Below are 24,542 nucleotides of genomic sequence, written 5' to 3' on the forward strand. Positions count from 1 at the left end.
AAAGATAAAGTTTTGATGATGAACAGATTTGCACAAGTCAAGATTCATAAAGACAAATTGAAGATCTCTGTATTTTATAAAGCTTTTATAATAATCAAAGTTCATGTAATAGTGCTCAAATATGTATTAGGGTTGATTCTTGTAATTTATATTTGATTTATTTAGTTAATCGATTATTCCTGAGAATAATCAATTAACACTAGCCGGTGGGGGTTTCAGATTTGAAAAACTAGCCGTTGGGGGTTTCAGATTTGAAAAACTAGCCGTTGTACTCATTATTAATCGATTAAATGCGTTAGATGGCCCGTTTTCGAAGAATGGAAGGGTATTAGGCTGAGTCTATAAAATGGCTCACTCTTTATCTCAAAAATAACTCTTCCCTTGTGTAAAAGATCTCTGAACTCTTTGAGAACTCTGTGAGATTGTTGAAGCTAAGGAAACTCTTGTCTGCAAAGTCCTGAAGTGCTACTGCGGTGACAGAGGAATAGCTTGTTCATCCAATTGGTGTGTCCGAGGAAGTGCCTGGAAGAGAATCATCCTTCGTGAAGCATTCGAAGGAGGTGGTCATCCTTTGTGAAGATTCAAAGGAAGTGTAAGTTCATCTCTTCTGGTTTCAAGAGAGGTGGTATTTCTAAACTCTTACAAATTGTTTTTCTTTGTGACTAATATTTGTAAGTGTTTTGTGTTAGTGAAAAAGGTTTATCTTGTTTGAGATAAGCGACTGGACGTAGGATCCGAGTGATCTGAACCAGGATAAAATCACCTGAGCAATTCTTCTCTTTCTCTTACTCTGTCATTTATATTTAATCATTCGCCCAGTAAGAAAAAGTAAGAGAAAAATAATAAAAGGCACAATAAAAGTATATAACCAATTCACCCCCCCCTCTTGGTTTGTTCAACGCTAATAATTCCGCTGCAGCGATTCTAACACACTTGTGTGTTGAGTGAAATACTTTACCTAGTGAGGAAATATTCCATTAGCACATGAACATCCATGCTTAATTGATTGGTCATTCATGAAAAAGAGCATTTGTTGGGTATTAACTGATTTTGTGAAACACTAAAGCATGTGCACATCTTGATTGAACTCTTAGTCATAAGTTTGATTGAAGTTTTTACTTATCTAAAAAAAAAGAAGATTTTTGAATGAAGTGAACCATCATATGAATTGGTTGAAGATGGAGTTACATCTTGTTTGCTTGAGGACAAGCAAAATTCTAAGTTTGGGGTTGTGATAACAGTTGAAAAACTGTTATTTTCATGCTTAAAATTGATACTAAAAGCAACCTTTATACTTAGAAACTAGCTTGAAATCATGCTTTTCTTCATATTTTCAGAAATAAGAGAGCTGGACAGGTTTATGCTTGATTTCAGTGTTTTTGTGCAGGTTTTAAGGTGAATTTGGTGAAAGAAGTGAAGAAGGAGAGATATGGAATCAGAAAAGTCATCAAAAAGTGCAAAAGGAGAAGCCGAAGTCACCGCTCAGCGGCAGTTTACCGCTGAGCGGCACTCAGGAGCTCACGGGAGGACCGCTGAGGGGCAAAATGGCCGCTGAGGGGAAGAAACGTGACACGCACTTACCGCTGAGCGGTATTTTACCGCTGAGCGGCATTTTAATGGGCTTGGACCTAATTTTCTGTAATTTACGAATAATATATAAGCTTTAGGGTTTCCTAGGGTTAGGGATCTTTGGCTGGAACGAAGCAAACACTCTCTCTTCCACCCCTTTGAAGGAGGATCTTGGATGCTGAGGCTTCCTCTTCACCTTTTTAGGGTTTTATCTTTCCTTCTTTCATTGTTATTCATCTAGGTTCACCATGAATATGGTGAACTAAACTCTGTATGTTTGTTGGGGAATCAATGTAATCTTTTGAAGCTCTCATATATGGAATCTGTTTTTACATCTTTTATTTAAGATTTATGCTTTCTTTCATCATTAGTTAGGGTTTTTCCTCTTTGTTTAATGCTTGCATTGTTTAACTCATTCGATGCATGATTATTGGTTTTGTCGATACGGGCGCGTACGGGGAAGTCTAGATCCGGGGAATTTCTCCCAATATTATATTGGTTGTCGTTAAGCTCCTGCACTTATGAACTGATCATTAGGAATGCTAGGAATTGTATGAACTCGTGATTAGGGAGAAGCCTTCTTGAAAGGTACTTTAGAGAGTGGCATTAACAATGATGATTTGAATGTTGAATTCCTAAAATATATGAGAGTGGATAAGATGAAATTGACCCCCAACAACATATTCATACATAAATTTCATTGAAAGTGTTTATCTTTTGTTTTTTGCCATTGATCAAAACTTCATGCATACATATTTAATTTTCGTCTTTTGCATATAAAATCCAAATAGTTCGTCTTTAAGTCTTAGCTAATCAAGAAACCACACAACTAAACTAGGCCGTGAGTCCTTTGGGAAGAACGATACTTGGTCTCACCAAGTTTATTACTTGAACGATTCGGTCATACTTGCTGATTGAAAAACAAGTTTGTGACATCATATTTTGGTGTTCATAAATTTGTCCATCAGGCATTCCAGTGAGATTCAACAAAAAGATGTGGATTGTGAAAGAACTCAGGACTGATGGACTAATAGAGATTGAATCTCCAATTTCCTAGAGAATAAAAAAGGTGAACAGGAAGTTACTGAAGGACTTTTGGTGTAGAGAAGGAAAAGATAACACCAAGATCAAAGATGTGACATGAGCCTATTGGGTCAAGCTACTGACGTTAAAGAAGCGCTTGTTGGGATGCAACCTAGTGCTTCTACAAACTTTTATTTGTTTATTGTTTCTTTAAGTTTTCAATTTTTTTTTCTGTTTATTTTATGTTTGCTTTGGGTCAAGCTAGTGACGTTAAAGAAGCGCTTACTGGGAGGCAACCCAGTATTTATGCATATTTTTTTATTTTGTTATGTCTGTTTCTGTTTGTTTAATTCCAGTGTGCTTAGTCTGTAATAACTAAATGTTTGAGGGGTGAAGAGAGATTAATGGATTGATTTGAGAGTTGTTGTGAGGGCTAGGGAAAAGAAAATGGAAAAATCTAAGTTAAATCTGAGAACCCAGGGCCAGGAATACCCAAAACAAGCTAAAAAAGCAAAGAGGGAAAAGTACCGCCCGACGCTTGAGCGCCCGCGAGTGCAGATCTGGTTTTTAACTAAGGGCTTGAGCGGAATTTCAGCCCACTTCATTCTTTTTACACTCTAGGGTTCACCCAAGGCTCTTCTCTCAGATTCTCCCCACTCTAGCCTCCCTCAACACTTCTCCCAAGCTCTATCTTCACTTTCCCCCTTCACTTTTCCACCAAAATCCCTATTTCTCACTTGATTTGCACTTTCCAACCAGCAAAGTTTGGGGTTTTTGGATTGTGTGGCTGCTAGCGTTCAGATTTGTGCATTTAATTTGAGCTTCAATCTCTGCTTTCTTGTCTCCAAACCAAGTAAGTTCTTGTTATGTTATGGATTGAGCATTTTTAAGTTATATTATTGAAAGATTTTGATGAGAAAGTTTGATTTTTGATACTTTATACTGTCTATGCTTGATTTCCCCTTGATTAGACCGATTAAAGTGTGCTAATTTTGGTATGAACTAGGTTGAAACTAATTTGGAAAAGGAAAGAAACAATAAGGTTACGCTTGGCTGCACCGCGCACCACTTAAGCGCCCCCTAAGGGGCGCCCAAGTAGCGAGCGGCAGTGGCAGATTTTAAGTTTTTCTGGTCTATTATGTTTATGGCTGTTTGGTTCTGTATAGGTGATGTTGAGGGCTCTCTGTTTTGCCCACATTCTAAATAATAAGAGTTTGTGATTTTTGGGGACTAATGCTTGAGGAATTCTGGGATTGTTTTGTGAATCTTTATGTGCAGGAATGACATCTTCTTCAGGCAAAAGGATTAAGACCCTTGGTACCAAAGAAAAGGGAACAAAGAGGAAGGAGAAGGAGCAGTTCTACTCAAACAAGTTCAGAACTCCTACTCATGAGAGATACTTCCCAGCTGTAGAGGGAAGGAGATTGCTGATGGAAAGTAAGGTGGCCAACATACCTTCTTTGGCACCTCAGTTTGAAAGGGAGCTAAACAATAGAGAATTGGGCCACCTGGCAGTCTACCCCTCTCTCGCCAATGTTGACATAGTCAAAGAGTTCTACACTAATGCAAAAGCATTGGGGGGAGAGGATGAGACGTATTTCAGCTATGTGAGAGGAAAGAAGATTGCTTTTGTTGCTGATGCTATTAACTACTTCCTTGGTATAGAATGAGAGGGGGAGCAGTGTCAGTTTGCCACATCCATGCTAGAAGAAGTGGATTATGAGGATGTGGAGCGGACCTTATGTGTCCCTAGAGGAAACTTTCAGAGGAATAGGTATGGGGCACCCATTCACATCACTAGACCCCATTTGACGCCTCTAGCAAAGTATTCGATGACATTCTCTCATGCAAACATTCAGCCATGCTCCCATGTTACGAACATCAGTATCCAAAGGTTCATCTTCCTCTACTGTGTTCACCCTTGGGATATCTCTCCTTGGTCACCCATCTTTCTGAGGCTACTGGTATTGATGTTTCTAGGCCACCACTAGAGCGTCCAAGAAAGAAGCTGGATGCAGCTTACTTTACTCACTATTGTGCAGTGGATGAGTCAGGCCAGCCAACTGATAACAGTTGAAAAACTATTATTTTCATGCTTAAAATTGATACTAAAAGCAACCTTTAACACCTAGAAACTAGCTTGGAATCATGCTTTTGTTTATATTTTGGAAATAAGAGAGTTGGACAGGTTTATGCTTGATTTCAGTGTTTTATGTAGGTTTTAAGGTGAATTTGATGAAAGAAGTGAAGAAGGATAGAGATGGAATCAGAAAAGAACTCAAAAAGTGCAAAAGAAGAGAAGCCGCAAGTACCGCTCAGCGCCAGTTTACCGCTGAGCGGCACTAATGAACACCTGTTGGCTCCGCTGAGGGGTGAAAATGCCGCTGAGGGGAAGAACTCAACACACGCACTTACCGCTGAGCGGTAGTTTGCCGCTGAGCGGCATTATTTGGGGCTTAGGCTCACTTTTGTGTAATAATTCGAATAGTATATAACCTTTAGGACTTCCTAGGGTTTGTATCTTTGGCAGAGTACGAAGCAAACACACACCTTTCCACCCCTTGGAGGAAGATCTTGGATGCTAAGGCTACCTACTCAACTTTCTAGGGTTCTATCTTTCACTCTTTCATTGTATTTCATTTAGTTTCACCATGAATATGGTGAACTAAACTTTTCTTGTTGTTGGGGAATCAATGTAATCTTTTGAAGCTCTCATATATGGAATTTTGTGTTTAAACATCATATTTATTTTACATGTTTTCTTTCATCATTAGTTAGGGTTTTTCCTCTTTGCTCAAAGCATGCATTGTTTAACTCATTTGATGTCATGATTATTGATTTTGTCGATGTGGACACATACGGGGAAATCTAGATCCGGGGAAATTCTCCCAATAGCATATTGCCTAGACATAGGGATATGAGGGTTGGTTGCCTTTAAGCTTCTGTGCTTCAGAATTAATTATTAGGGATGCTAGGAATTGTATGAACTCGTAATTAAGGATAGGCTTTCTTCGCAAGGTGATTTAGAGAGTGGCATTAACATTGATGAAAAGAATGATGAATTCCTAAAATGTATGAGAGTGGATAAGATGAAATTGATTACCCCAACAACATACTCATCCATCTAATTCATTCAGTGTTTGTGTTCTTCTTTTCCATTGATCATCACATGCATACATGTTTACTTTTGTCTTTTGCATTTGAAACTTATAACAATTTGTTCTCAAGTCTTAAATAATCAAGAAATCATATAACTAACTAGGCCGTGAGTCCTTTGGGAGAACGATACTTGGTCTTACCGAATTTATTACTTGATATGATTCGGTCACACTTGCCGAGGGTTAAACAAGTTTTTGGCGGTGTTTTCCGGTGTTCATATCTGTCATCAAGTTTTTGGCGCCGAGCTGGGGACTCGTGGTTTAACTAGTTTATTTGTGTGATTATTGATTATCTTTGACTTGTTTTTGAATTGTTAATTTTAAATTCTATTTTTATTTTTCTGTTTTCTGTTTTTTTGTTTTTGTTTTTTTTTCGGTTATTATTTTATTTTATTTTTCTGTTTTTATTTTATTTTATTTTATTTTATTTTCTGTTTTTATTTTTTTCGGTTATTATTTTTTTTTATTTTCTGTTTTTCTATTTTTATTTTTTGTTTTTCTATTTTTATTTTTCTGTTTTTATGTTTTTCGATTTTTATTTCCTATCTTCTTCTCTTTCCAATTATATCTTTTTATTATTTCTTCTTCTTTTTTATCTTTTTGTGCTAACAAATATTTTCTAGAGTTTTGTGCGTAATGCTTGTAAGATGCAATTCGAACAAGAATTTGACTATATGGGCACTCAATTCTACCAAGGTAATTTCAACCACTGGTGGGAACCTCACTCAAGCATTGATCAAAGTCAATTTTGGCAAGTTGCTGGACAATTTGAGAACCAACCACAACAACAATGGCAGCAACAAAGCTCTCTATCAGAAAGTTTGGATGAAACCCTTCAACTATTTTTGCAAGATTCCATCTCTACTCAGAAAAACATTGAAGCATCATGTAAAAGGATGGAGATGAACCTTCGTTACATTAGTCAGAGATTGAACGATTTTAAGGTTAATATTGAAGTTAACCCTAAGGAGGAAGGTCAAGCCATTGTCACTAAAAGTGACAAGATTTTTTATGAGAAAAAAATAGGGAGAGATGAGGAAAAGATACAGAGAAAAGAAAAAGAAGAGTTGAGTGAGAAAGATAAAGATGAAGAAAAAGAAAAAGAAGTGGTTGAGAGAAAAGAGAGAAAGAAAATTTGTGTGAAAATAAAAAAGTTGAGAAGAAAAAGAGAAGGGAAGAAAAAAATAAGAGAAAAGAAAAAGAGCAAAAAGAAAGTGAGAGAAAAGAAAAAGAGGACGAGAGAAAAAAAGAAAGAATCATATGAAAAACCTCTTCCTCATCCAAAGAAGTATCATAGGAAGAAGGAATTTGAGCGCTTTATGGAAATCTTCAAGAAATTGGAGATTAAAGTTCCTATGATTGAGACATTGCAACAGGTTCCTAGTTTTATCAAATTCCTGAAGAAGTTCAGTAGAAAGATGAAAAAGAAGAAAGAACTTGAGTTTTATTGGGTCAAGCAAGTGACGTTAAAAGAGCGCTTGCTGGGAGGCAACTCAGTGATTTAAGAACTTTTAATTTTTGGATTGGTGATGTAATTTTGAACTTTTGGGTATTTTTGTTTTTGTTATAAGTTTGTTACAGGGTTTACATCTACTAATGGATGTTAGGCGGAAGAGTATCTACTGAAGGATACTATGTTTGTATACACCTACTGATGGGTGTTGGTAAGAAAGATTTGCATCTACTAAAGGGTGCTGAAGGATTTTGGGTCAGGCTCGTGACGTTAAACAAGCGCTACCTGGGAGGCAACCCAATTGATTGATTGTATCTTTGTTGTTTTGGTTTTGATTTAGTTGTATGATAGGGATTGGATGCATGAGTGATTTGAGAACTTAATTGCAGGGAGCAAGTGAGGAGCATGAGTAGAAGGCACCTAGGTTAAGCTAGGAAGAAGAAAAGCACAACACGAAAGTGTCGCTGAGCGGTAGTGTCGCAGAATGGGCTTAGGTTGCCCCCTTAGCGAAACCCGAGCCCATTAGGGTATTTTTATACCCTAAGTCATGCCTTGGCCTCTATTTTCAGACTCTTCTCTGCACACACACTCTTAAACACTTTTCCAAAGGTTCTCTACATTTTTCCCTTCATTCCTCTTGAGAAAATCTCCCTTCCACTCACTTTCGAACTAGTTTTCCATCTAAGTTTGGGGTTGGGAGAGAGCATCATTGTTCTTCACAGTTTGAAAGCATTCTCTACTCATTTAGCATCTCCACCCAAGTAAGTCAAGCATTTTTTATTATAGGGTTCTTGAGCATGAATTTGATTGCTGAAGCATGAATTTTTAGGGTTTTGATTCCTATGCATGATTTGATGAATTAATTGATGTTTGGACCGATTGAACTGATTGATTTTGATCTGGAAGCATGAAAATTGTATGTGGGTGGAGTTAGGAAAGGTCAAAAGAGTTTTTTTTTTCAATAATCTGCAGAATCACCGCTCAGGGGTAAATTGTCGCTGAGCGGCACTCTAACAGACTTTGATTTTTGGCTAAATTTTGTACTAGATTGATGCACTGGTGGCGCTGAGGGGTGATTTTGAACCTCAGCGGTGGTTTAGCATGGAATTAAGGTGTTGTTTTTTGTTTACTAATGATTAACAATATGTCTTGTGGTTTTGTAATCTATGTTTGATGTAGGAATGGCATCCTCTTCAGGCAAAAGAGTGAAGACCATGGCATCCAAAAGGAAAGAAAAGGAACCAGAACAACCCCACTCTAGTAGGTTGCTATCTTGCAAACATCAGAAGCATTTTTAGGTGGTCCAAGATAGGAGGCTCCTTATGGAGAGGAAAGTTGGAATGATACCTAACTTTGCTGCTCAGTTTGAAGAGCAACTGTTGGGAATGACAAATTTATGAACACCGAAAAACGGCGCCACAAACTTGTTTAACAATCGGCAAGTGTGACCGAATCGTTTCAACTAATAAACTCGGTAAGACCAAGTATCGTTCTCCCAAAGGACTCACGGCCTAGTTTAGTTATGTGATTCGTTGATTATTTAAGACTTAAGAACGAAATAAGTGGAGTTTAAGGTTTAATCCTTTACTACATCCCTATTTATGTACGAATTTCTCAATTGGGTCCTCGTTTTTTAAAGTGTATCAAAATGGTCCCTAATTTTGAAAATTGATATCAATTAAGTCCTTTCCGTTAAGTTGGCTGGACGGCATTAAAAAAATTGATGAGTGGATGCTGAGATGACAAACGAGCGCTCGTCCACCAGCGAACAAACGCTCGTCCAGCAGCGAACGAACGCTCGTCCACCACAGAACGAACGCTCGTCGACCTCTTACTGCTGGACAACCGTTCGTTCCACACTGGACGACCATTCGTTCGGTGGTCGACGAGCGTTCGTTCGCTGATGGACGAGCGTTCGTTCGCTGGTGGACGAGCGCTCGTTCGTCATCTCAGCATCCCACTCATCAATTTTTTTAACGCCGTCCAGCCAACTTAACGGAAAGGACTCAATTGATATCAATTTTCAAAATTAGGGACCATTTTGATACACTTTAAAAAACGAGGACCCAATTGAGAAATTCGTACATAAATAGGGATGTAGTAAAGGATTAAACCGGAGTTTAATATGCAAAACAGAAAATAAACATGTATGCATGAATTTGATCAATGGCTAAAACAAAATACAAACACTTCAATGGAATATATGGATGAGTATGTTGTTGGGGTTATCAATTTCATCTTATCCACTCTGACGTACTTTAGGAATTCCACATTCTTTTCATCATTGTTAATGCCACTCTCTAAATTATCATGCAAGAAGGCCTATCCCTAATTACGAGTTCATACGATTCCTAGCATTCCTAATAATTAGTTCTTTTAGTGCAGGAGCTTAACGGCAACCAATATACTATTGGGAGAAATTCCCCGGATCTAGACTTCCCCGTACGTTCTCGTATCGACAAAATCAATAATCATGCATTGAATGAGTTAAACAAAGCAAGCATTGAGCAAAGAGGAAAAACCCTAACTAATGATAAAAGAAAGCATAGGCCTTAAATATAAGATGTAAAAACAAATTCCATATATGAGAGTTTCACAAGACTACATTGATTCCCCAACAACAATACAAGGTCTAGTTCACCATATTCATGGTGAAACTAGATGAATAATAATGAAAGAAATAAAGATAAAACCCTAGAAAGGTGAAGAGGTAGCCTGAGCATCCAAGATCCTCCTTCAAAGGGGTGGAAGAGAGAGTGTTTGCTTCGTTTCTGCCAAAGATACAAACCCTAGGACGTCCTAAAGCTTATATACTATTCTAAAATTACAGAAAATTTAGGCCCAAGCCCATAAGTGTGCCGCTCAGCGGTAAGTGCGTGAGTTGGTTTGTTCCCCTCAGCGGCCATTTTGCCCCTCAGCGGATCCCCCGTGAGCTTCTGAGTGCCGCTCAGCGGTAAACTGCCACTGAGCGGCAGTTGCGGCTTCTCCTTTTGCACTTTTTGATGTCTTTTTTGATTTCATCTCTCTCCTTCTTCACTTCTTTCACCAAATTCACCTTAAAACCTGCACAAAAACACTGAAATCAAGCATAAACCTGTCCAGCTCTCTTATTTCTGAAAATATGAATAAAAGCATGATTTTAAGCTAGTTTCTAAGTGTTAAAGGTTGCTTTTAGTATCAATTTCAAGCATGAAAATAACAGTTTTTCAACTGTTATCAACTAGCCTCTTCCTTTTCATCTGCTGCTCTTCTTTGAAGACGTCAACAACCACCCTTTCTTTTTGGTCTTGAAGCACCACTAATCCCTCATCTACATTAATGATGACCTTAGCCATTTTCATAAATGGTCTTCCAAGAATAATTGGCAGCCTTTCATCCTCCATCTTTATCACCACAAAGTCAACCAAGAATTGTAGTTTGCCTATACAAACCATAACATCTTCTGCTATAACATAAGGATTCATTGAAGATCCATCCGCTATTAGCAAAGTCATGTTTGTTGGCTTGATGTCAAATTCACCAATTTGCTTAAGTAAAGATAAAGGCATTAGATTGACACTTGACCCTAAATCAAGTAAGGCTTTCCTTACCTTTTTCCTCCCTATGATGCAAGGAATGGTGAAAGTTCCTAGATCTTTCACTTTTGGAGGGAATGATCTCTTCTTAGCAGCTTTGCACTCATTAATCTCCTCCTCCATATATCTTTTTCTTTTGGAGATTTCATTCATATGATTTACCTAAGCTGAAAATTGTTGCCATGCTTCATTCACAAGTAGATCAACATCCATTTGATTGAAGATATCTGCGCAAAGCCCCTTTTGTCTCTCTTTCTCTATTTCTTATAATCTGTTGGAAAAGGAAGAATATTTTCAATTTTTTTCTCTTTTCTCTCTACTCTCTCTTCTTTTTTCTCTACTCTCTCTTCTTTTTCTTCTCTTCTCTCTAACTCAACTTTTTCAACATTCATACTCACTAAAACTTTACACTCTTCCTTAGGGTTAACTTCAGTATTAGCCCCAAAACTCTTATCAGGCATATCTTCCAACTTCTTAGATATTTGGCCAACTTGTATCTCCAAGTTTCTAATAGCCGCTTCAGTGCTCTTTTGAGTGGAAATAGTTACCTACATAAATTGCTGAAGAGTTTCTTCCAACTTTGTATGTCTTTCATTGAGTGTAGACACTTTTTGCCATAGTGTTGGTTGTTGCTGTGGCCTATTAAATTGTCCTGATTGCCCAGCTTGTCCAGATTGACCTTGACCTTGACCCACGCTTGGGTGAGGTTCCCACCCTTGGTTGAAATTACCTTGGCAGTATGGAAATTGATTGGCCATGAAATTTACATCTTCTAGGGCCTCCACTGGAAAATCGCATTGACCATTGATATGGTCACCACCACATAGTTCACACATTTGTTGTTGAACTTGTGCAACAGTCTTTAATTCCTTTGGCAATTGAGCAAGTGTCTTTGTTGGATTCTGCAACTGTTGAGTTAAAATCTTATTCTGAGCAAGCAAGGCATCATTTTATTGCAATTGTAGAACCTCTTTCTGTTGAATAAAAGTTCCTCTTTCACTGTACAACTCATTGTCATTAGTAGCCATATTCTCTATCAACTCGGTTGCTTCCTCTAGAGTCTTTCATGAGTGCATATTTATGCCCACATTTATGCTTTAAAATTAAATTTTTGATGAAATTTATGTGCTTAAATGATTGATTGAAAGAGGATTTGTGATTATTTGATATATTGTGTTTGGAATTAAAAGGGACTTAAAAAGTGATTTGTGTAGCTGAAATTATAAGTTCTATTGGTCCAAATGGCAATTCAAGGCCCAAAATCAGGTTTTATTTGGAAAATAATGTACAGATAGGCCAAACAGGCAGACTTTACCTTTGCACCTCCTAAAAACCCTACATACATTCCTATTTCTGAAATAGGCCAACAACCAAGCCCAAACACTAAGCCTTTTCTACTACACCTCCCTAAGTTTCCTATTCCTACCCCTCCTAAATCAGATTTCACCAGATTCTGCCACGTGTCCAAATCCTCCCCACACAAATTTAGCCAACCACATACTGCCACATCACCCCCCTGTGCCACATCATCATCTTCTCCCCAGAAACCCTAATTCCCAAATCCAAACCCTAGCCACCTATGGTGTCGTCCGTCGCTGCTGCGCAACCTCCACGGCCACCGTTCATCTCCTCCTTTCTCGCCGGTGCATCAATGGACCACCACTCCCGCCACCACAGCGCCGCAGATCCGTACCATCCTCACCGCCAGCTAACTTCTTTTTCTTTCTCGCAAGATCCACGGATACCAGTCAGGCCGCCACCGTCAACCATCAAGGCCGTCGCCGTCAAACCAGCGAGCTCCGCCTCCATTCGCGAAATGGCCACCGCTTTTGAAACCTCCATCTCCATGCCGCGCCACCATCAAATGCGATTCCCAGGTTGCGCAATCCAACCCTAGACCGTCATCCCCACCATCTTCCTCGCACCATTGCCGCATCATCAATCATCGCTTTTGCACCTCGCCATCGCGAAACCCATCTGCCTCACCAGGAACAAATAGCGAGCGGCGAAATCATTTTCCACCATTAGAATCGCGACACACCTCCAACCTCTCCGTCGCACACCACGCTCATGACCATCACGTCACTGCCATCCAAGCTCCGTTCATCTTCAAACCTGTACTCAGGTAAACCAGAAAATGAAGCCTCCATGGTCTCTGATGAGTGCATATTTATGCCCACATTTATGTTTGAAAATTAAAATTTTGATGGGATAATTGTGTTTAAATGGTTGATTTTAAGTGAATTTGTGATGATTGGAATTATTGGGTTTGGGAAATAAAGAGACGTAAAAAGTAAGTTTTAGCGCATAAATTATTCTTGGATGTTCTAATGTTTATTTGTGCAGATGAGAATATAAGTTTTATTGGTCCAAATGGCAATTCAAGGCCCAAAATCAGATTTTATTTGGAAAATAATGTACAGATGGGCCAAACAGGCAACTTTTACCCTTGCACCTCCCAATTTCCCTACATACACCCCTCTTCTCTTAAACAGGCCCAATACTAAGCCAAACAGTAACCCTATTCTAAATACACCTCCTAAATTTCCCTACCCATACCCCTCCTAAGCTAGACTCCACCAGATCATGCCACGTGTCCAAATCCTCCCCACACAAATCTAGCCAACCACATGCCGCCACATCACCTCCTCTGCCACATCATCATCTTTTGCCAAGAAACCCTAATTCCACCTTCTCCACAGAAACCCTAGCCGCCAATGCCGCCAATGTCGTAAGCCGTCGTTTCGCTTCCGCCGTACCATCCTCATCGCCGACCAACTTCTTCCACCATCTTCTTGCTAGCGCCGCCGGTAGCCACCACCGTGAAACCGCGACGTCACTCCCTCTTCTTCCTCGCGTTGCCGGATTGTAAGGGCGCCATGAAGCCGCTGCCACGCCGCACGGCCTCCGTTAATGTTCACCACCATTCCCGCTAGCCGCCGCGGATACAGGTCAGACCGCCACCATCTCCAACCTTGTCGTCAACCTTCAAGCCACCGTAACCACCCTCACCGACGAGCGCCGCAACCGCAAGATCGTCCGCGAGCACCTCCTCTCCATCCGCGCTGCTGCGAGGTTTCAATATCACCGTCGCACCGCCAGCAGCCGCGATAACACTCTCTCCTTCGTCAATCGCATGTCCGCAACATCCACCTTCATCACGCCATTAACGGCGACGCCGCGATCAACGAGCATCATCGCCTCCGCCACGCACAGTCGCCGTGCTCACCTCCTTGCCCCTGCCATCCATCTTCGAACCTGCAATTCAAAAGAAAAACCCAAACAGACGCAGAAGAGCCGCCAGGAGCAAAGGGGAAGCCCTTTTTCCAAATCTGAAAACCTAATTGGAAGAAAGAAGGCTGCCACGTGTCAAGCCATGATTGGTGCGTGTAAAGCTGGGTCAAAACTAGGTCAACAAGTCTTCTCTGGTCAAAGCTGGTCAACAGGGGTTTCTGGTGCAATTTTAGAGAATTCTGAAGGGGCTAAAGTGCAGATAGGGGAAGTTTCAGGGCATTTGGGCAATTTTGGAAAGTTAGAAAAGTTAAAAGATAAAATTCAGTTGTTAAATTAATTAGATAATATCAACAGAAAATATCTTCCAAATAATGTTATAATAATTCAAATCTTTTAGTTATTTGGAAGATATAATATATCAACAGAAAATATCTTATCAACAAATTATTCAGAGTTCAAGCCCAATCACGCCTATATAAAGAGACCCAAGGGAGGCAGAAAAGGGAACTTCACTTCATATATTCATTCTCTCATACTCCTATCACTTTTCTTTCATCTTGTATTCAACTCCATTCATGGAGAGCTAAGCATCTAGGGCTATTCTGCTGTAATTCCATGACGGATTCTGAGTTTACGTTCAGTTTATGCAATTGTTTACTTTGATTATTGATTTAAGTTGTTCTCTCTATGTCTTTCATCTCTCTATCTTGTTAAAAGTAAAGATTGTTGCATCATAATGTGATTGAATCTACATGCATATTGATTATATGAGTTTTAGGGTTTCTAGGTTTAAATTGAGAATCTACTTTGATTTAATTTAGGAACTTTCATATGATTAAATGGTTTTTACTATCAATTGAGAATGTACTTTGATTGATTAGTAATAATTTCAACTATAATCAATTGAGAATTTACTTTGATTGATTAACTTTTAATTTGGTTAGGAGATTTAAGAATAGACATGATTAAACACAATAGAATTTGATTGAGAATGTACTTTGGTTGAATTTATTGTGAATAATCTAGAGAGGTTTTACCTTTGATTGAGAATTTACTTTGGTTAAATGCATGATCGCCCTCAAATTAATTAAGAATGTACTTTAATTAATTTGAAACTTAAACAATAATCAATTGAACAATTATCCGTGAATAACCGATGATGAATCTATCTTGGAAAAGCAGTGGAATTAGCCTATTTCATCGTAACTATTTTTAAGTTTCTTATTTATTCTTTAAACACTCTTCAACCATTACTTTTATTCATAAGCATTGCATAGCATTCGTAAGAGTCACAGATATTCAAAAGCAATTCCGTGTTTGTTGGGAGACGACTCAGGGTTACTTCAACCCTGTCTACTTTCTTGAATACTACTTGGCAATACTGAAGTTTCCTTGAAAAGTAGTATTAATTTGATAGCTTCAACGACAGCTTATCAGTCTCGCGTAGAGAACAATGCGTTCTCTCTTTCGCGGCGGCACAGAGAAAGCTCCTTTCCCCCAATCTGCAGAACCCTAATTTTGGGTGGAAAGGGAGAGGACACGTGGAAGCACCTCATTGGCCGCGTCTCCCCCTCAGTCAAAGCTAGTCAACAAGTTTCCTCTTGTCAAAGATGGTCAAACAGGGACCTTTGTGCAATTTTGGAGATTTCTGAAGGGGCTAAAGTGCAGATAGAGGAAATTTGGGGTATTTATGCAATTTTGGAAACTTAGAAAAGCTAAAAGATAAAATTCAGTTGTTGAATTAATGTAATTTGGGAATATCAACAGAAAATATCTTCCAAATAATGTTATAATTATCTAAATCTTTTAGTTATTTGGAAGATATAAGATAAAAGATTTTGTCAACTGAATATTCAGAGTCCAAGCCCAATCAAGCCCTATATAAAGAGACCCAAGGGACTTTACTTCAGGGATTCATTCACCACTTCTTTCTCTTATTTCATCTTGTATTCAACTCCATTCATAGAGAGCTAAGCATCTAGGGCTATTCTGCTGTAATTCCATTATGGATTTTGAGGTTAGATTAAGTTAATGCAATTGTTTATTTTGATTATTGATTTAAGTTGTTCTCTCTCTATGTCTTTCATCTCTCTATCAATTTAAAAGAAAAGATTTTTGCATCATAATGTGTTTGAATCTACATGCATATTGATTATATGAGTTTTAGGGTTTCTAGGTTTAATTGAGAATCTACTTTGATTTAATTTAGGAACTTTCATATGATTAAATGGTTTTTACTATCAATTAAGAATGTACTTTTGATTGGTAGTAATAATTTCAACTATAATCAATTGAGAATTTACTTTGATTGATTAGTTTTTAATTTGGTTAGGCGATTTAAGAATATACATGATTAAACACAATAGGATTTGATTGAGAATGTACTTTGGTTGAATTCATTGTGAATAATCTAGAAAGGTTTTGCATTTGATTGAGAATTTACTTTCGTTAAGTGCATGATCGCCCTCAAATTAATTAAGAATGTACTTTAATTAATTTGAAACTTAAAGAATAATCAATTGAACAATTATCTGTGAATAACCGATGATGAATCTATCTTGGAAAAGCAGTGGAATTAGCCTATTTCTTTATAATCGTGTTTAAGTTTCTTATTTGTTCTTTAAACCTTCTCTAAACATCATTTTTATTCTTGAACATTGCATTGCATTCATAAGATTCAAATATTAAAAGGCAATTCCGTATTCGTTGGGAGACGACTTAGGGTTACTTTAGCCCTATCTACTTTCTTGAATACTACTTGGCAATACTGAGTTGCCTTGAAAAGTAGTATTAATTTGATAGCTTCAACGACAGCGTATCAAATTTGGCGCCGTTGCCGGGGAATACGGTTTGTATTTTGAATATTTTGATTCTTATTTTTATTTTCATTTTTAGTTTTTAGTTTTATTTTTATCTTTATTTTTTTTAACGCACATACATTTAATTTAATTTGAGTTATTTTGTAGTTTTTAGTCATTATTGTTGTAGCAAAAAAATCTTTGTTCTTGTTTTAATTAAGAGTTTCTCTTGAGAAATACTTGAGGCTAGTTTGAATACACTCTGGCTAGGAAAGACTTGGTACTTAAGTTGTCCATTGTGACGCACCTCTCTTTCCTGGGAGTGGACCCAACAAGTTTCTCTTATCTCTTGTTTGAAATCTTTCTTTAAAGCAAGAATAAAAGAAAAAGAGAAGTAACAAAGAAACAACTTCAAGCAGATTGCGTAGTGCATGACCAGAAATTTGAGTGTCGAAAGGAATTTGCGTAAGCTACGAAGAAGATTGAAATTTGAGTGTTCTACTGAGGAAGCACTTCCTACATCTGAAGTCATACACCCTTCATTATCTCCCATCATAAACATACCATCCAATCTTTTACTTGATCCTAACCCAAACAATATGGCACAAAGAACCATGAGACAGTTAGCCACCTCCCAGAATACAGTTATCCGAAGTAACATTTAATACCCTAATGAGATGTGCGAGTTGAGACCTGACCTGTTAAATGCCTTACCAAAGTTCAATGGGTTATCAAAGCAGAATCCACACAAGCACTTGAGACAATTTCACATGTTGTGTGAAAACTTTAGATCTCCCAGGATCACAATAGAGTGCCTTAAAATGAAAGCTTTTCCTTTTACTCTTCAAGGAGCAGCTCAAGATTGGTGGTATTATCTCTCTGCACGTATTACAAATTGGGAAACTATTGAAAGACTCTTTCTTGAGAAGTATTTTCCTGCATCTAGATTATCAGCTATCCGTAGAGAAATTCAATATATAAGATAGAGAGATAGAGAGAATCTTAGTGAATATTGGGAAAGATTCAAGAAACTATGTTCTTCATGCCCTCAACTCCAAATGGAAGATTTTATTCTAAGCTTTTATGAAGGCTTAAGTCCTACTGATAGGTCATGGGCAGATGGTGCAAGCGGAGAATCTTTCTTAGACAGGTCACCAGAAGATGGTACAGATCTAATAGAACGGAAGGCAGTAGACAATCAACAGTATGACACAAGAGAAAATTCAGTGTCTTTGTTGAAGGGAGTGCATGAAATTGATAATGGTGCAGTTGATGGAAAGAGGATAGATGAAAGATTGAATAAGCTAGAAAGCAAAGTCGGCGAGATTACAAGTTTGTTTAAAACCTCAACTCCACAAATTGCTAAGAAGTGTGGAATTTGCATTTCAACTAACTATTATACTGATGAATGTCCTAGCTTGGTGGAAACCACTGTGGAAAACCCATCTCAAGCTTTTGCTGCAAACATGATTGGAGGAAATAGACCATACCAGAATTATCATGATTCGTCCTCCAATAGATATCAGCAAAACAGCAATCTCAGCCTGAAATGTCAATGCAAGATTTCATGAAAACAATACTTGAGCAAAATTCAGAAATCAAGAAATCAATTGTAGAGTTGACTCAGAGGGTGGAAAAATTAGAGGCTAAGGAGTCAAATAAACTACCTGCACAAACAATGATCAACCCGCAAAATGTAAGTGCTATTACTTTGAGAACGGGTAAGCAAGTAGAAGGCCCTGAAGGAGCCCAAGAGGATGAAGATAAGGAGAAAGAAGGAGCGCAAATTGATGACAATGGAGGATCAAGTGAACCATCACCTGAGACTACCATTGATAAATCGAGGTTAGTATCCTCTAACTCTTCTTTTAAAACTTCTTCTTCTTCTTATTCTCCACCTCCTCCATATCCAAATAGGTTGAAGCCGAGAAACAAAAAAAATGGAAGAATTAGACCAAGAGATTTTAAATATTTTCAAGAAGGTGGAGATCAATATTCCTTTGCTAGATGTTGTTAAGAAAATCCCTAAATATGCCAAGTTTTTGAAAGAAATTTGCACAAATAGAAGGCATTTTAGGAATAATGAGGTTGTGAATTTGGGAAGAAATGTGTCAAGTTTGATTAAGAAGCATATTGAAATACCACGAAAATGGAAGGATCCAGGTATGTTTTCTGTTCCATGTGTTATTGGAAATTCAAAGTTTGACAATGCCATGCTAGATTTAAGGGCTTCCATAAATGTAATGCCTTTATCAATGTTTACTTCTCTATCTTTGGGACCTCTTAAGACTATTGGTGTGGTCATTCAACTGGCCAACCGTAGCACAGTTAACCCTGCAGGTTTGCTTGAGGACGTCCTTATCCGAGTAGCCAAGTTAAATTTTCTTGCAGATTTCTATATCTTGGACATGAAGGATGATAAAGGAATCAGTCCAACAACTATTATCTTGGAAGACCTTTCATGATGACAGCACAAACCAAGATAGATGTGCATGTGATAACAGTTGAAAAACTGTTATTTTCATGCTTAAAATTGATTCTAAAAGCAACCTTTAACACTTAGAAACTAGCTTGGAATCATGCTTTTGTTTATATTTTTGGAAATAAGAGAGTTGGACAAGTTTATGCTTGATTTCAGTGTTTTATGCAGGTTTTAAGGTGAATTTGATGAAAGAAGTGAAGAAGGATAGAGATGGAATCAGAAAAGAACTCAAAAAGTGCAAAAGAAGAGAAGCCGCAAGTATTTCTCAGCGCCATTTTATCGCTGAGCGGCACTACTTAACACTCGTTGGCACCGCTGAGGGGTGAAAGTGCAGCTGAGGGGAAGAATTCAACACACGCACTTACCGCTGAGCGCCATTATTTTGGGCTTGGGCCTACTTTTCTGTAGTTTTTAGAATAGTATATAAGCTTTAGGACGTCCTAGGGTTTGTGTCTTTGGCAGAGTATGAAGCAAACACACACCTTTCCACCCCTTGGAGGAAGTTCTTGGATGCTAAGGCTACCTACTCAACTTTCTAGGGTTCTATCTTTCACTCTTTCATTGTATTTCATCTAGTTTCATCATGAATATGGTGAACTAAACTCTTTTTGTTGTTGGGGAATCAATGTAATCTTTTGAAGCTCTCATATATGGAATTTTGTGTTTAAACATCATATTTATGATACATGCTTTCTTTCATCATTAGTTAGGGTTTTTTCCTCTTTGCTCAAAGCATGCATTGTTTAACTCATTCAATGTCATGATTATTGGTTTTATTGATATGGACACATATGGTAAAATCTAGATCCGGGGAAACTCTCCTAGCAGTAGTATAAACCTAGACATAGGAATATGATGGTTGGTTGTCGTTAAGCTTCCGTTCACTATAATGCACGATTAATTGCTAGGGAGACAAGACATTGTAAACTAGTGATTATGATTAGGCTTTCTTCGCCGACACATCGGGTTTAAGGTAATTTAGAGAGTGGCATTAACATTGATGAAAAGAATGATGAATTCCTAAAATATATGAGAGTGGATAAGATGAAATTGATTGCCCCAACAACATACTGATGAGAGGGTCGCACCTCCCACAAAAGTTGTGCATAAAAGAATGCAGTATAGACTAGGAAATGACTCCTAGGTCGTCTCTCAAGGACCAAATTGGGTTCAGTCTCAGATCAACACGTTGTGGGGGGTTTTGTGCAAGATTTATGACTGTAATTGAACTTAAATTAAAATGAGAATTAAACACAACCGAACATAATTGACAACCTTAAAGTGAATGAAAATATTAGACCGAACAATGCAAAGATAAATTTCCAAACACAATTAAAGTGTTATTCAAATGCAACACTAAAGCTAAAAATTAAATGCACATTACAACTTGGAATGTAAATTCAAAGAAACAGAGATGTTAACCAATTGAAACACAAAGTCACTGGAATAAAAGAAACAAGGTTTAGCTAACAATTAAAATGCAACATCGAATTAAAAAAAAAGAAAAGCACACCGAGAATGAAGACACCAATTTAAAATGTTGTATGCACAGTGAGAGCCATGTGCCCTCCTCCAAAATAAAAATTCAGTTGTAACCATCCATATCTCCTAAATGATTAAATCTTCAGGCCGTGACAGCTGATCAACGTGTGCACACTACATTCACCAACCCGTGAGCTCACCATGTGCCATTCTGCAAAGTGTTAATTCCTAAAATGAATGTGGGGGTAGCCTTTCTCATCCAGCAGCACTTCAAGTCAACTTTCTCCTCTTCCCAAAATCATTTACTCCCTTGCCTTTATCCACATCCCCGTGCACACTACCTACTCCCATCAAATCAGCTTCTCATTTCATAAATAAAAAAAAACCGAATCTCTTTTCTTGCACCAGCCGTGACCCTTAAAACCTCTGGACCCGTTGCCACTTAAGAAAGCTCAACAACGTGCATGCTTTGCTCTCTGTGCTTCCTTCCCAACCAAGCCGTGACACCTACCTTTCTCCAATTGAAATTAACAAAAACCTTTCAAATGAAATAAGCGCTACTTCCTAAAGCAAAATGAATCACCCCTCGGCTCATTCCAGCCCCGTGTGATTCTCCCATCCATGACGCACCCCATCTAATCACCTTGTCACCACTTTGCTGGACATCAAAATGAATCAACACCTCTCCTTAATTTAAAAGAAAGAATAAATCCCTAGTGCTGTTGGAATAATAAACCGAGAGATGCTTCCAGCGGTGGCAGCACATCCTTGCTCCAGCTCCTTCTTGAATCCCGTGTGAAACTCCACGTGTGCTCCCAACTCCTAGAATCAGTCGTGACACCGTTTTCCTAACCTAATCTAATTCCTCATTTCTCAAGGAAAAGACATCTTAAAAGCATTAAACACAATATTAAAAGTAGCATAGCCTTCTCGTTCCAGCAACCGTGACTTCACGTTGCCACCTAAGAACTCAACAATGTGCTCCTCTCATCCCGCGTGAAACTCCACGTGTGCTGCTGCCCAAGCTTCACTCTTTTCCACCTAATCTCTCCCTCATTCCCGTGCTTCCACCTGTGCCTCATACATTGCTTCACCAAGCTACTCTTATCCCAACCGAGACAATACTTTCCCCATTCCAAGCTCACATAATGCGAGAAAAGATTGAATAAAAGTGCACCAAAACCAAATGGAAAATTCAATCAGAATTCAGCAAAAGGAATAATCATTAAAACTGTTCATTCATTCCATTCAAAGACCACGTTCAACTCTCAAGAAAAATTCCAAAACACCATCCACCCAAAACCAAAAAAAAAAACCGAGAATGTCCCGTGTGTCCAAATGTGTGGCGGCTCTCATTGCTATCCCGTAACAACCTCCCCTTTTTTTTTTCTTTTCTCCAACTTACCTCCCTCTAAAACCTCTCTCTGTAACCAAGCCAAGACGTAGACATGTGCTGGATGTCTCGGGCCGTAGACGTGCTGCTGGAAGCGTGAATCTGGATAGCTGGCCTGCTGCTCCTTCTTCGTGCACCCCTCCAAGCTCAAGACCGTGAGCTGCTTGGACGTTCAAAAGTTGCTGGAACGTGGTGAAGGCCTCTTCGTGCACCTCCTTTGCTGCCAGCGTGTGAATGAAGATGTTGGCTTTTGCACCAAAGTAGGCAAATATGCCTCTAATATTACCAAAATGGGCAAATTCAAACCATATTACGAAAATGGGGAAGTCGTGGGGGGCCCAAACGACTTCAATTAAAGAAGTCGTGCCCCCCTGCACGACTTCACACTGTTGATATGAACAGTGTTGAAGTCGTGCACCCCAAAAACGACTTCTGACGACGGTAATCGATTACAGCGTAACGGTAATCGATTACAGAGTGTTGAAATCGTGACCACCCTACACGACGCCCGAGAGCAAGCTTCTCGCAAAAACTGGCGCCCGGCGCCCCTCTTTTAGCTGGACGAGCGTCCTCTCTTGCGTCCACAGGGCGAGCGTTCTCATCTCTCTGGACGAGCGTCCTCTTGTGCGTACGAGCGTCCTCTCTTGCGTCCACAGGGCGAGCGTTCTCTTCTCTCTGGACGAGTGTCCTCTCGTTAGTACGAGCGTCCTCTCTTGCGTCCACAGGGCGAGCGTTCTCTTCTCTCTGGACGAGCGTGCTCTCGTGCGTACGAGCGTCCACTTCTGCTTGCAGGACGAGCGTCCACTACGCGTATTTGCTGGACGAGCGTCCTCTTCTGCTCGCTCTACGAGCGTCCACTGCTCGCTCAGAGTGCAGAGTGCTTCTTGCTACACAATCAAGCTGGTAATCGATTACCGAAATGTCGTAATCGATTACCAGTACGTTTTCTGCCTGGTCACCATTTCAACACTCTGTAATCGATTACCAAATCAATGTAATCGATTACTGGACCCAAAAGTCGTTTTTGGGGTGCACGACTTCAACACTGTACCTATGAACAGTGTGAAGTCGTGCAGGGGGGGCACGACTTCTTCTTTTGAAGTCGTTTTGGCCCCCCACGACTTCACTTTCGGTCAAATTTTGCCTATTTTGGTAATAAAGAAGGCATATTTGCCTACTTTGGTGCAAAAGCCGAAGATGTTGGACTGCCCTCTGCTGGACCGTGGATCCAAGTGTTGATTGTTGGATGCCACCCGTCACGTGCTGCTTTTGCTGGAACACTTCTTTGCTGGACGCTGCTGGAAAAAATGAAGAAACGTGTTGGGCCGTGGCTTCTTTTAAAGCTGTTGCAGGACCGTGTGCTACCAATTGCTGGAGATTAAGTTGTCCGTGGGCCCCTATTTCGCTGGATGCACCCCCAAAAAATGAAATCCACACCTCCTCTCATTTATTTTAAAACATAATTGATGTGGTATTTCTTTTCACCTCCAAATGTCCCAAATATTATCCAACAATTTCCCTACAATTAATAATGCAAATAATTAGCTCAAATAATTCAAATTAATTAAAATAAGAATTTTTGGTCAAATTAAGCATAATTATCAAAAACGGGAAAATACCGGATAATTAAGCACAATTCCCCGATTAAATTCGGTACAATAAACTAAGTGAAGTGAATAAAATATTGACTCATCACATACTCATCCAGATATTTCAATTCACTGTGTTTTGTTTCTTCTTTCCCATTGATCATCACATGCATACATGTTTACTTTGTGCCTTTTGCATTTGAAACTTATAACAATTTGTTCTCAAGTCTTAAATAATCAAGAAATCATATAACTAACTAGGTCGTGAGTCCTTTGGGAGAACGATACTTGGTCTTATCGAGTTTATTACTTGATACGATTCGGTCACACTTGTCGAGGGTTAAACAAGTTTTTGGCGCCGTTTTTCGGTGTTCATAAATTTGTCATGAGCATGCAGGTGATGGACAAATTTATGATCACCAAAATATGATGTCACAAACTTGTTTTACAATCGGCAAGTATGACCGAATCATTCAAGTAATAAACTTGGTAAGACCAAGTATCGTTCTTCCCAAAGGACTCACGACCTAGTTTAGTTGTGTGGTTTGTTGATTAGCTAAGACTTAAGGACGAAATATTTGGATTTTTATATGCAAAAGACGAAAATTAAATATGTATGCATGAAGTTTTGATCAATGGCAAAAAAAACAAAAGATAAACACTTTCAATGGAATATATGTATGAATATGTTGTTGGGGGTCAACTTCATCTTATCCACTCTCATATATTTTAGGAATTCAACATTCAAATCATCATTGTTAATGCCACTCTCTAAAGTACCTTTCA

At 38.8% G+C, this 24,542-nt stretch overlaps 2 protein-coding genes and 1 pseudogene across 2 annotated transcripts; 2 read left to right on the forward strand and 1 right to left on the reverse strand.

Moving 5' to 3' along the window:
- The first annotated feature begins 3,872 nt into the window (after positions 1 to 3,872).
- On the forward strand, positions 3,873 to 4,669 carry LOC148192233 (uncharacterized; annotated as a pseudogene).
- Positions 4,670 to 6,397: 1,728 nt separating this feature from the next.
- LOC148192234 (uncharacterized) lies at positions 6,398 to 7,047 on the forward strand. Its single transcript, XM_088100487.1, is given in 2 exon segments — positions 6,398 to 6,989; positions 6,992 to 7,047. Coding segments are annotated over 2 exon segments (648 nt in total).
- Positions 7,048 to 10,409: 3,362 nt separating this feature from the next.
- On the reverse strand, positions 10,410 to 10,901 carry LOC124826400 (uncharacterized). Its single transcript, XM_047299226.1, has one exon. It carries the CDS (start codon positions 10,899 to 10,901, stop codon positions 10,410 to 10,412), a length of 492 nt encoding a protein of 163 aa, XP_047155182.1.
- Between the last annotated feature and the right edge of the window lie 13,641 nt (positions 10,902 to 24,542).

Source organism: Vigna umbellata, chromosome 10, assembly GCF_029865625.1.
Source record: "Vigna umbellata cultivar VRB3 chromosome 10, Vumbellata_1.0, whole genome shotgun sequence".
Lineage (NCBI taxonomy): Eukaryota > Viridiplantae > Streptophyta > Magnoliopsida > Fabales > Fabaceae > Vigna > Vigna umbellata.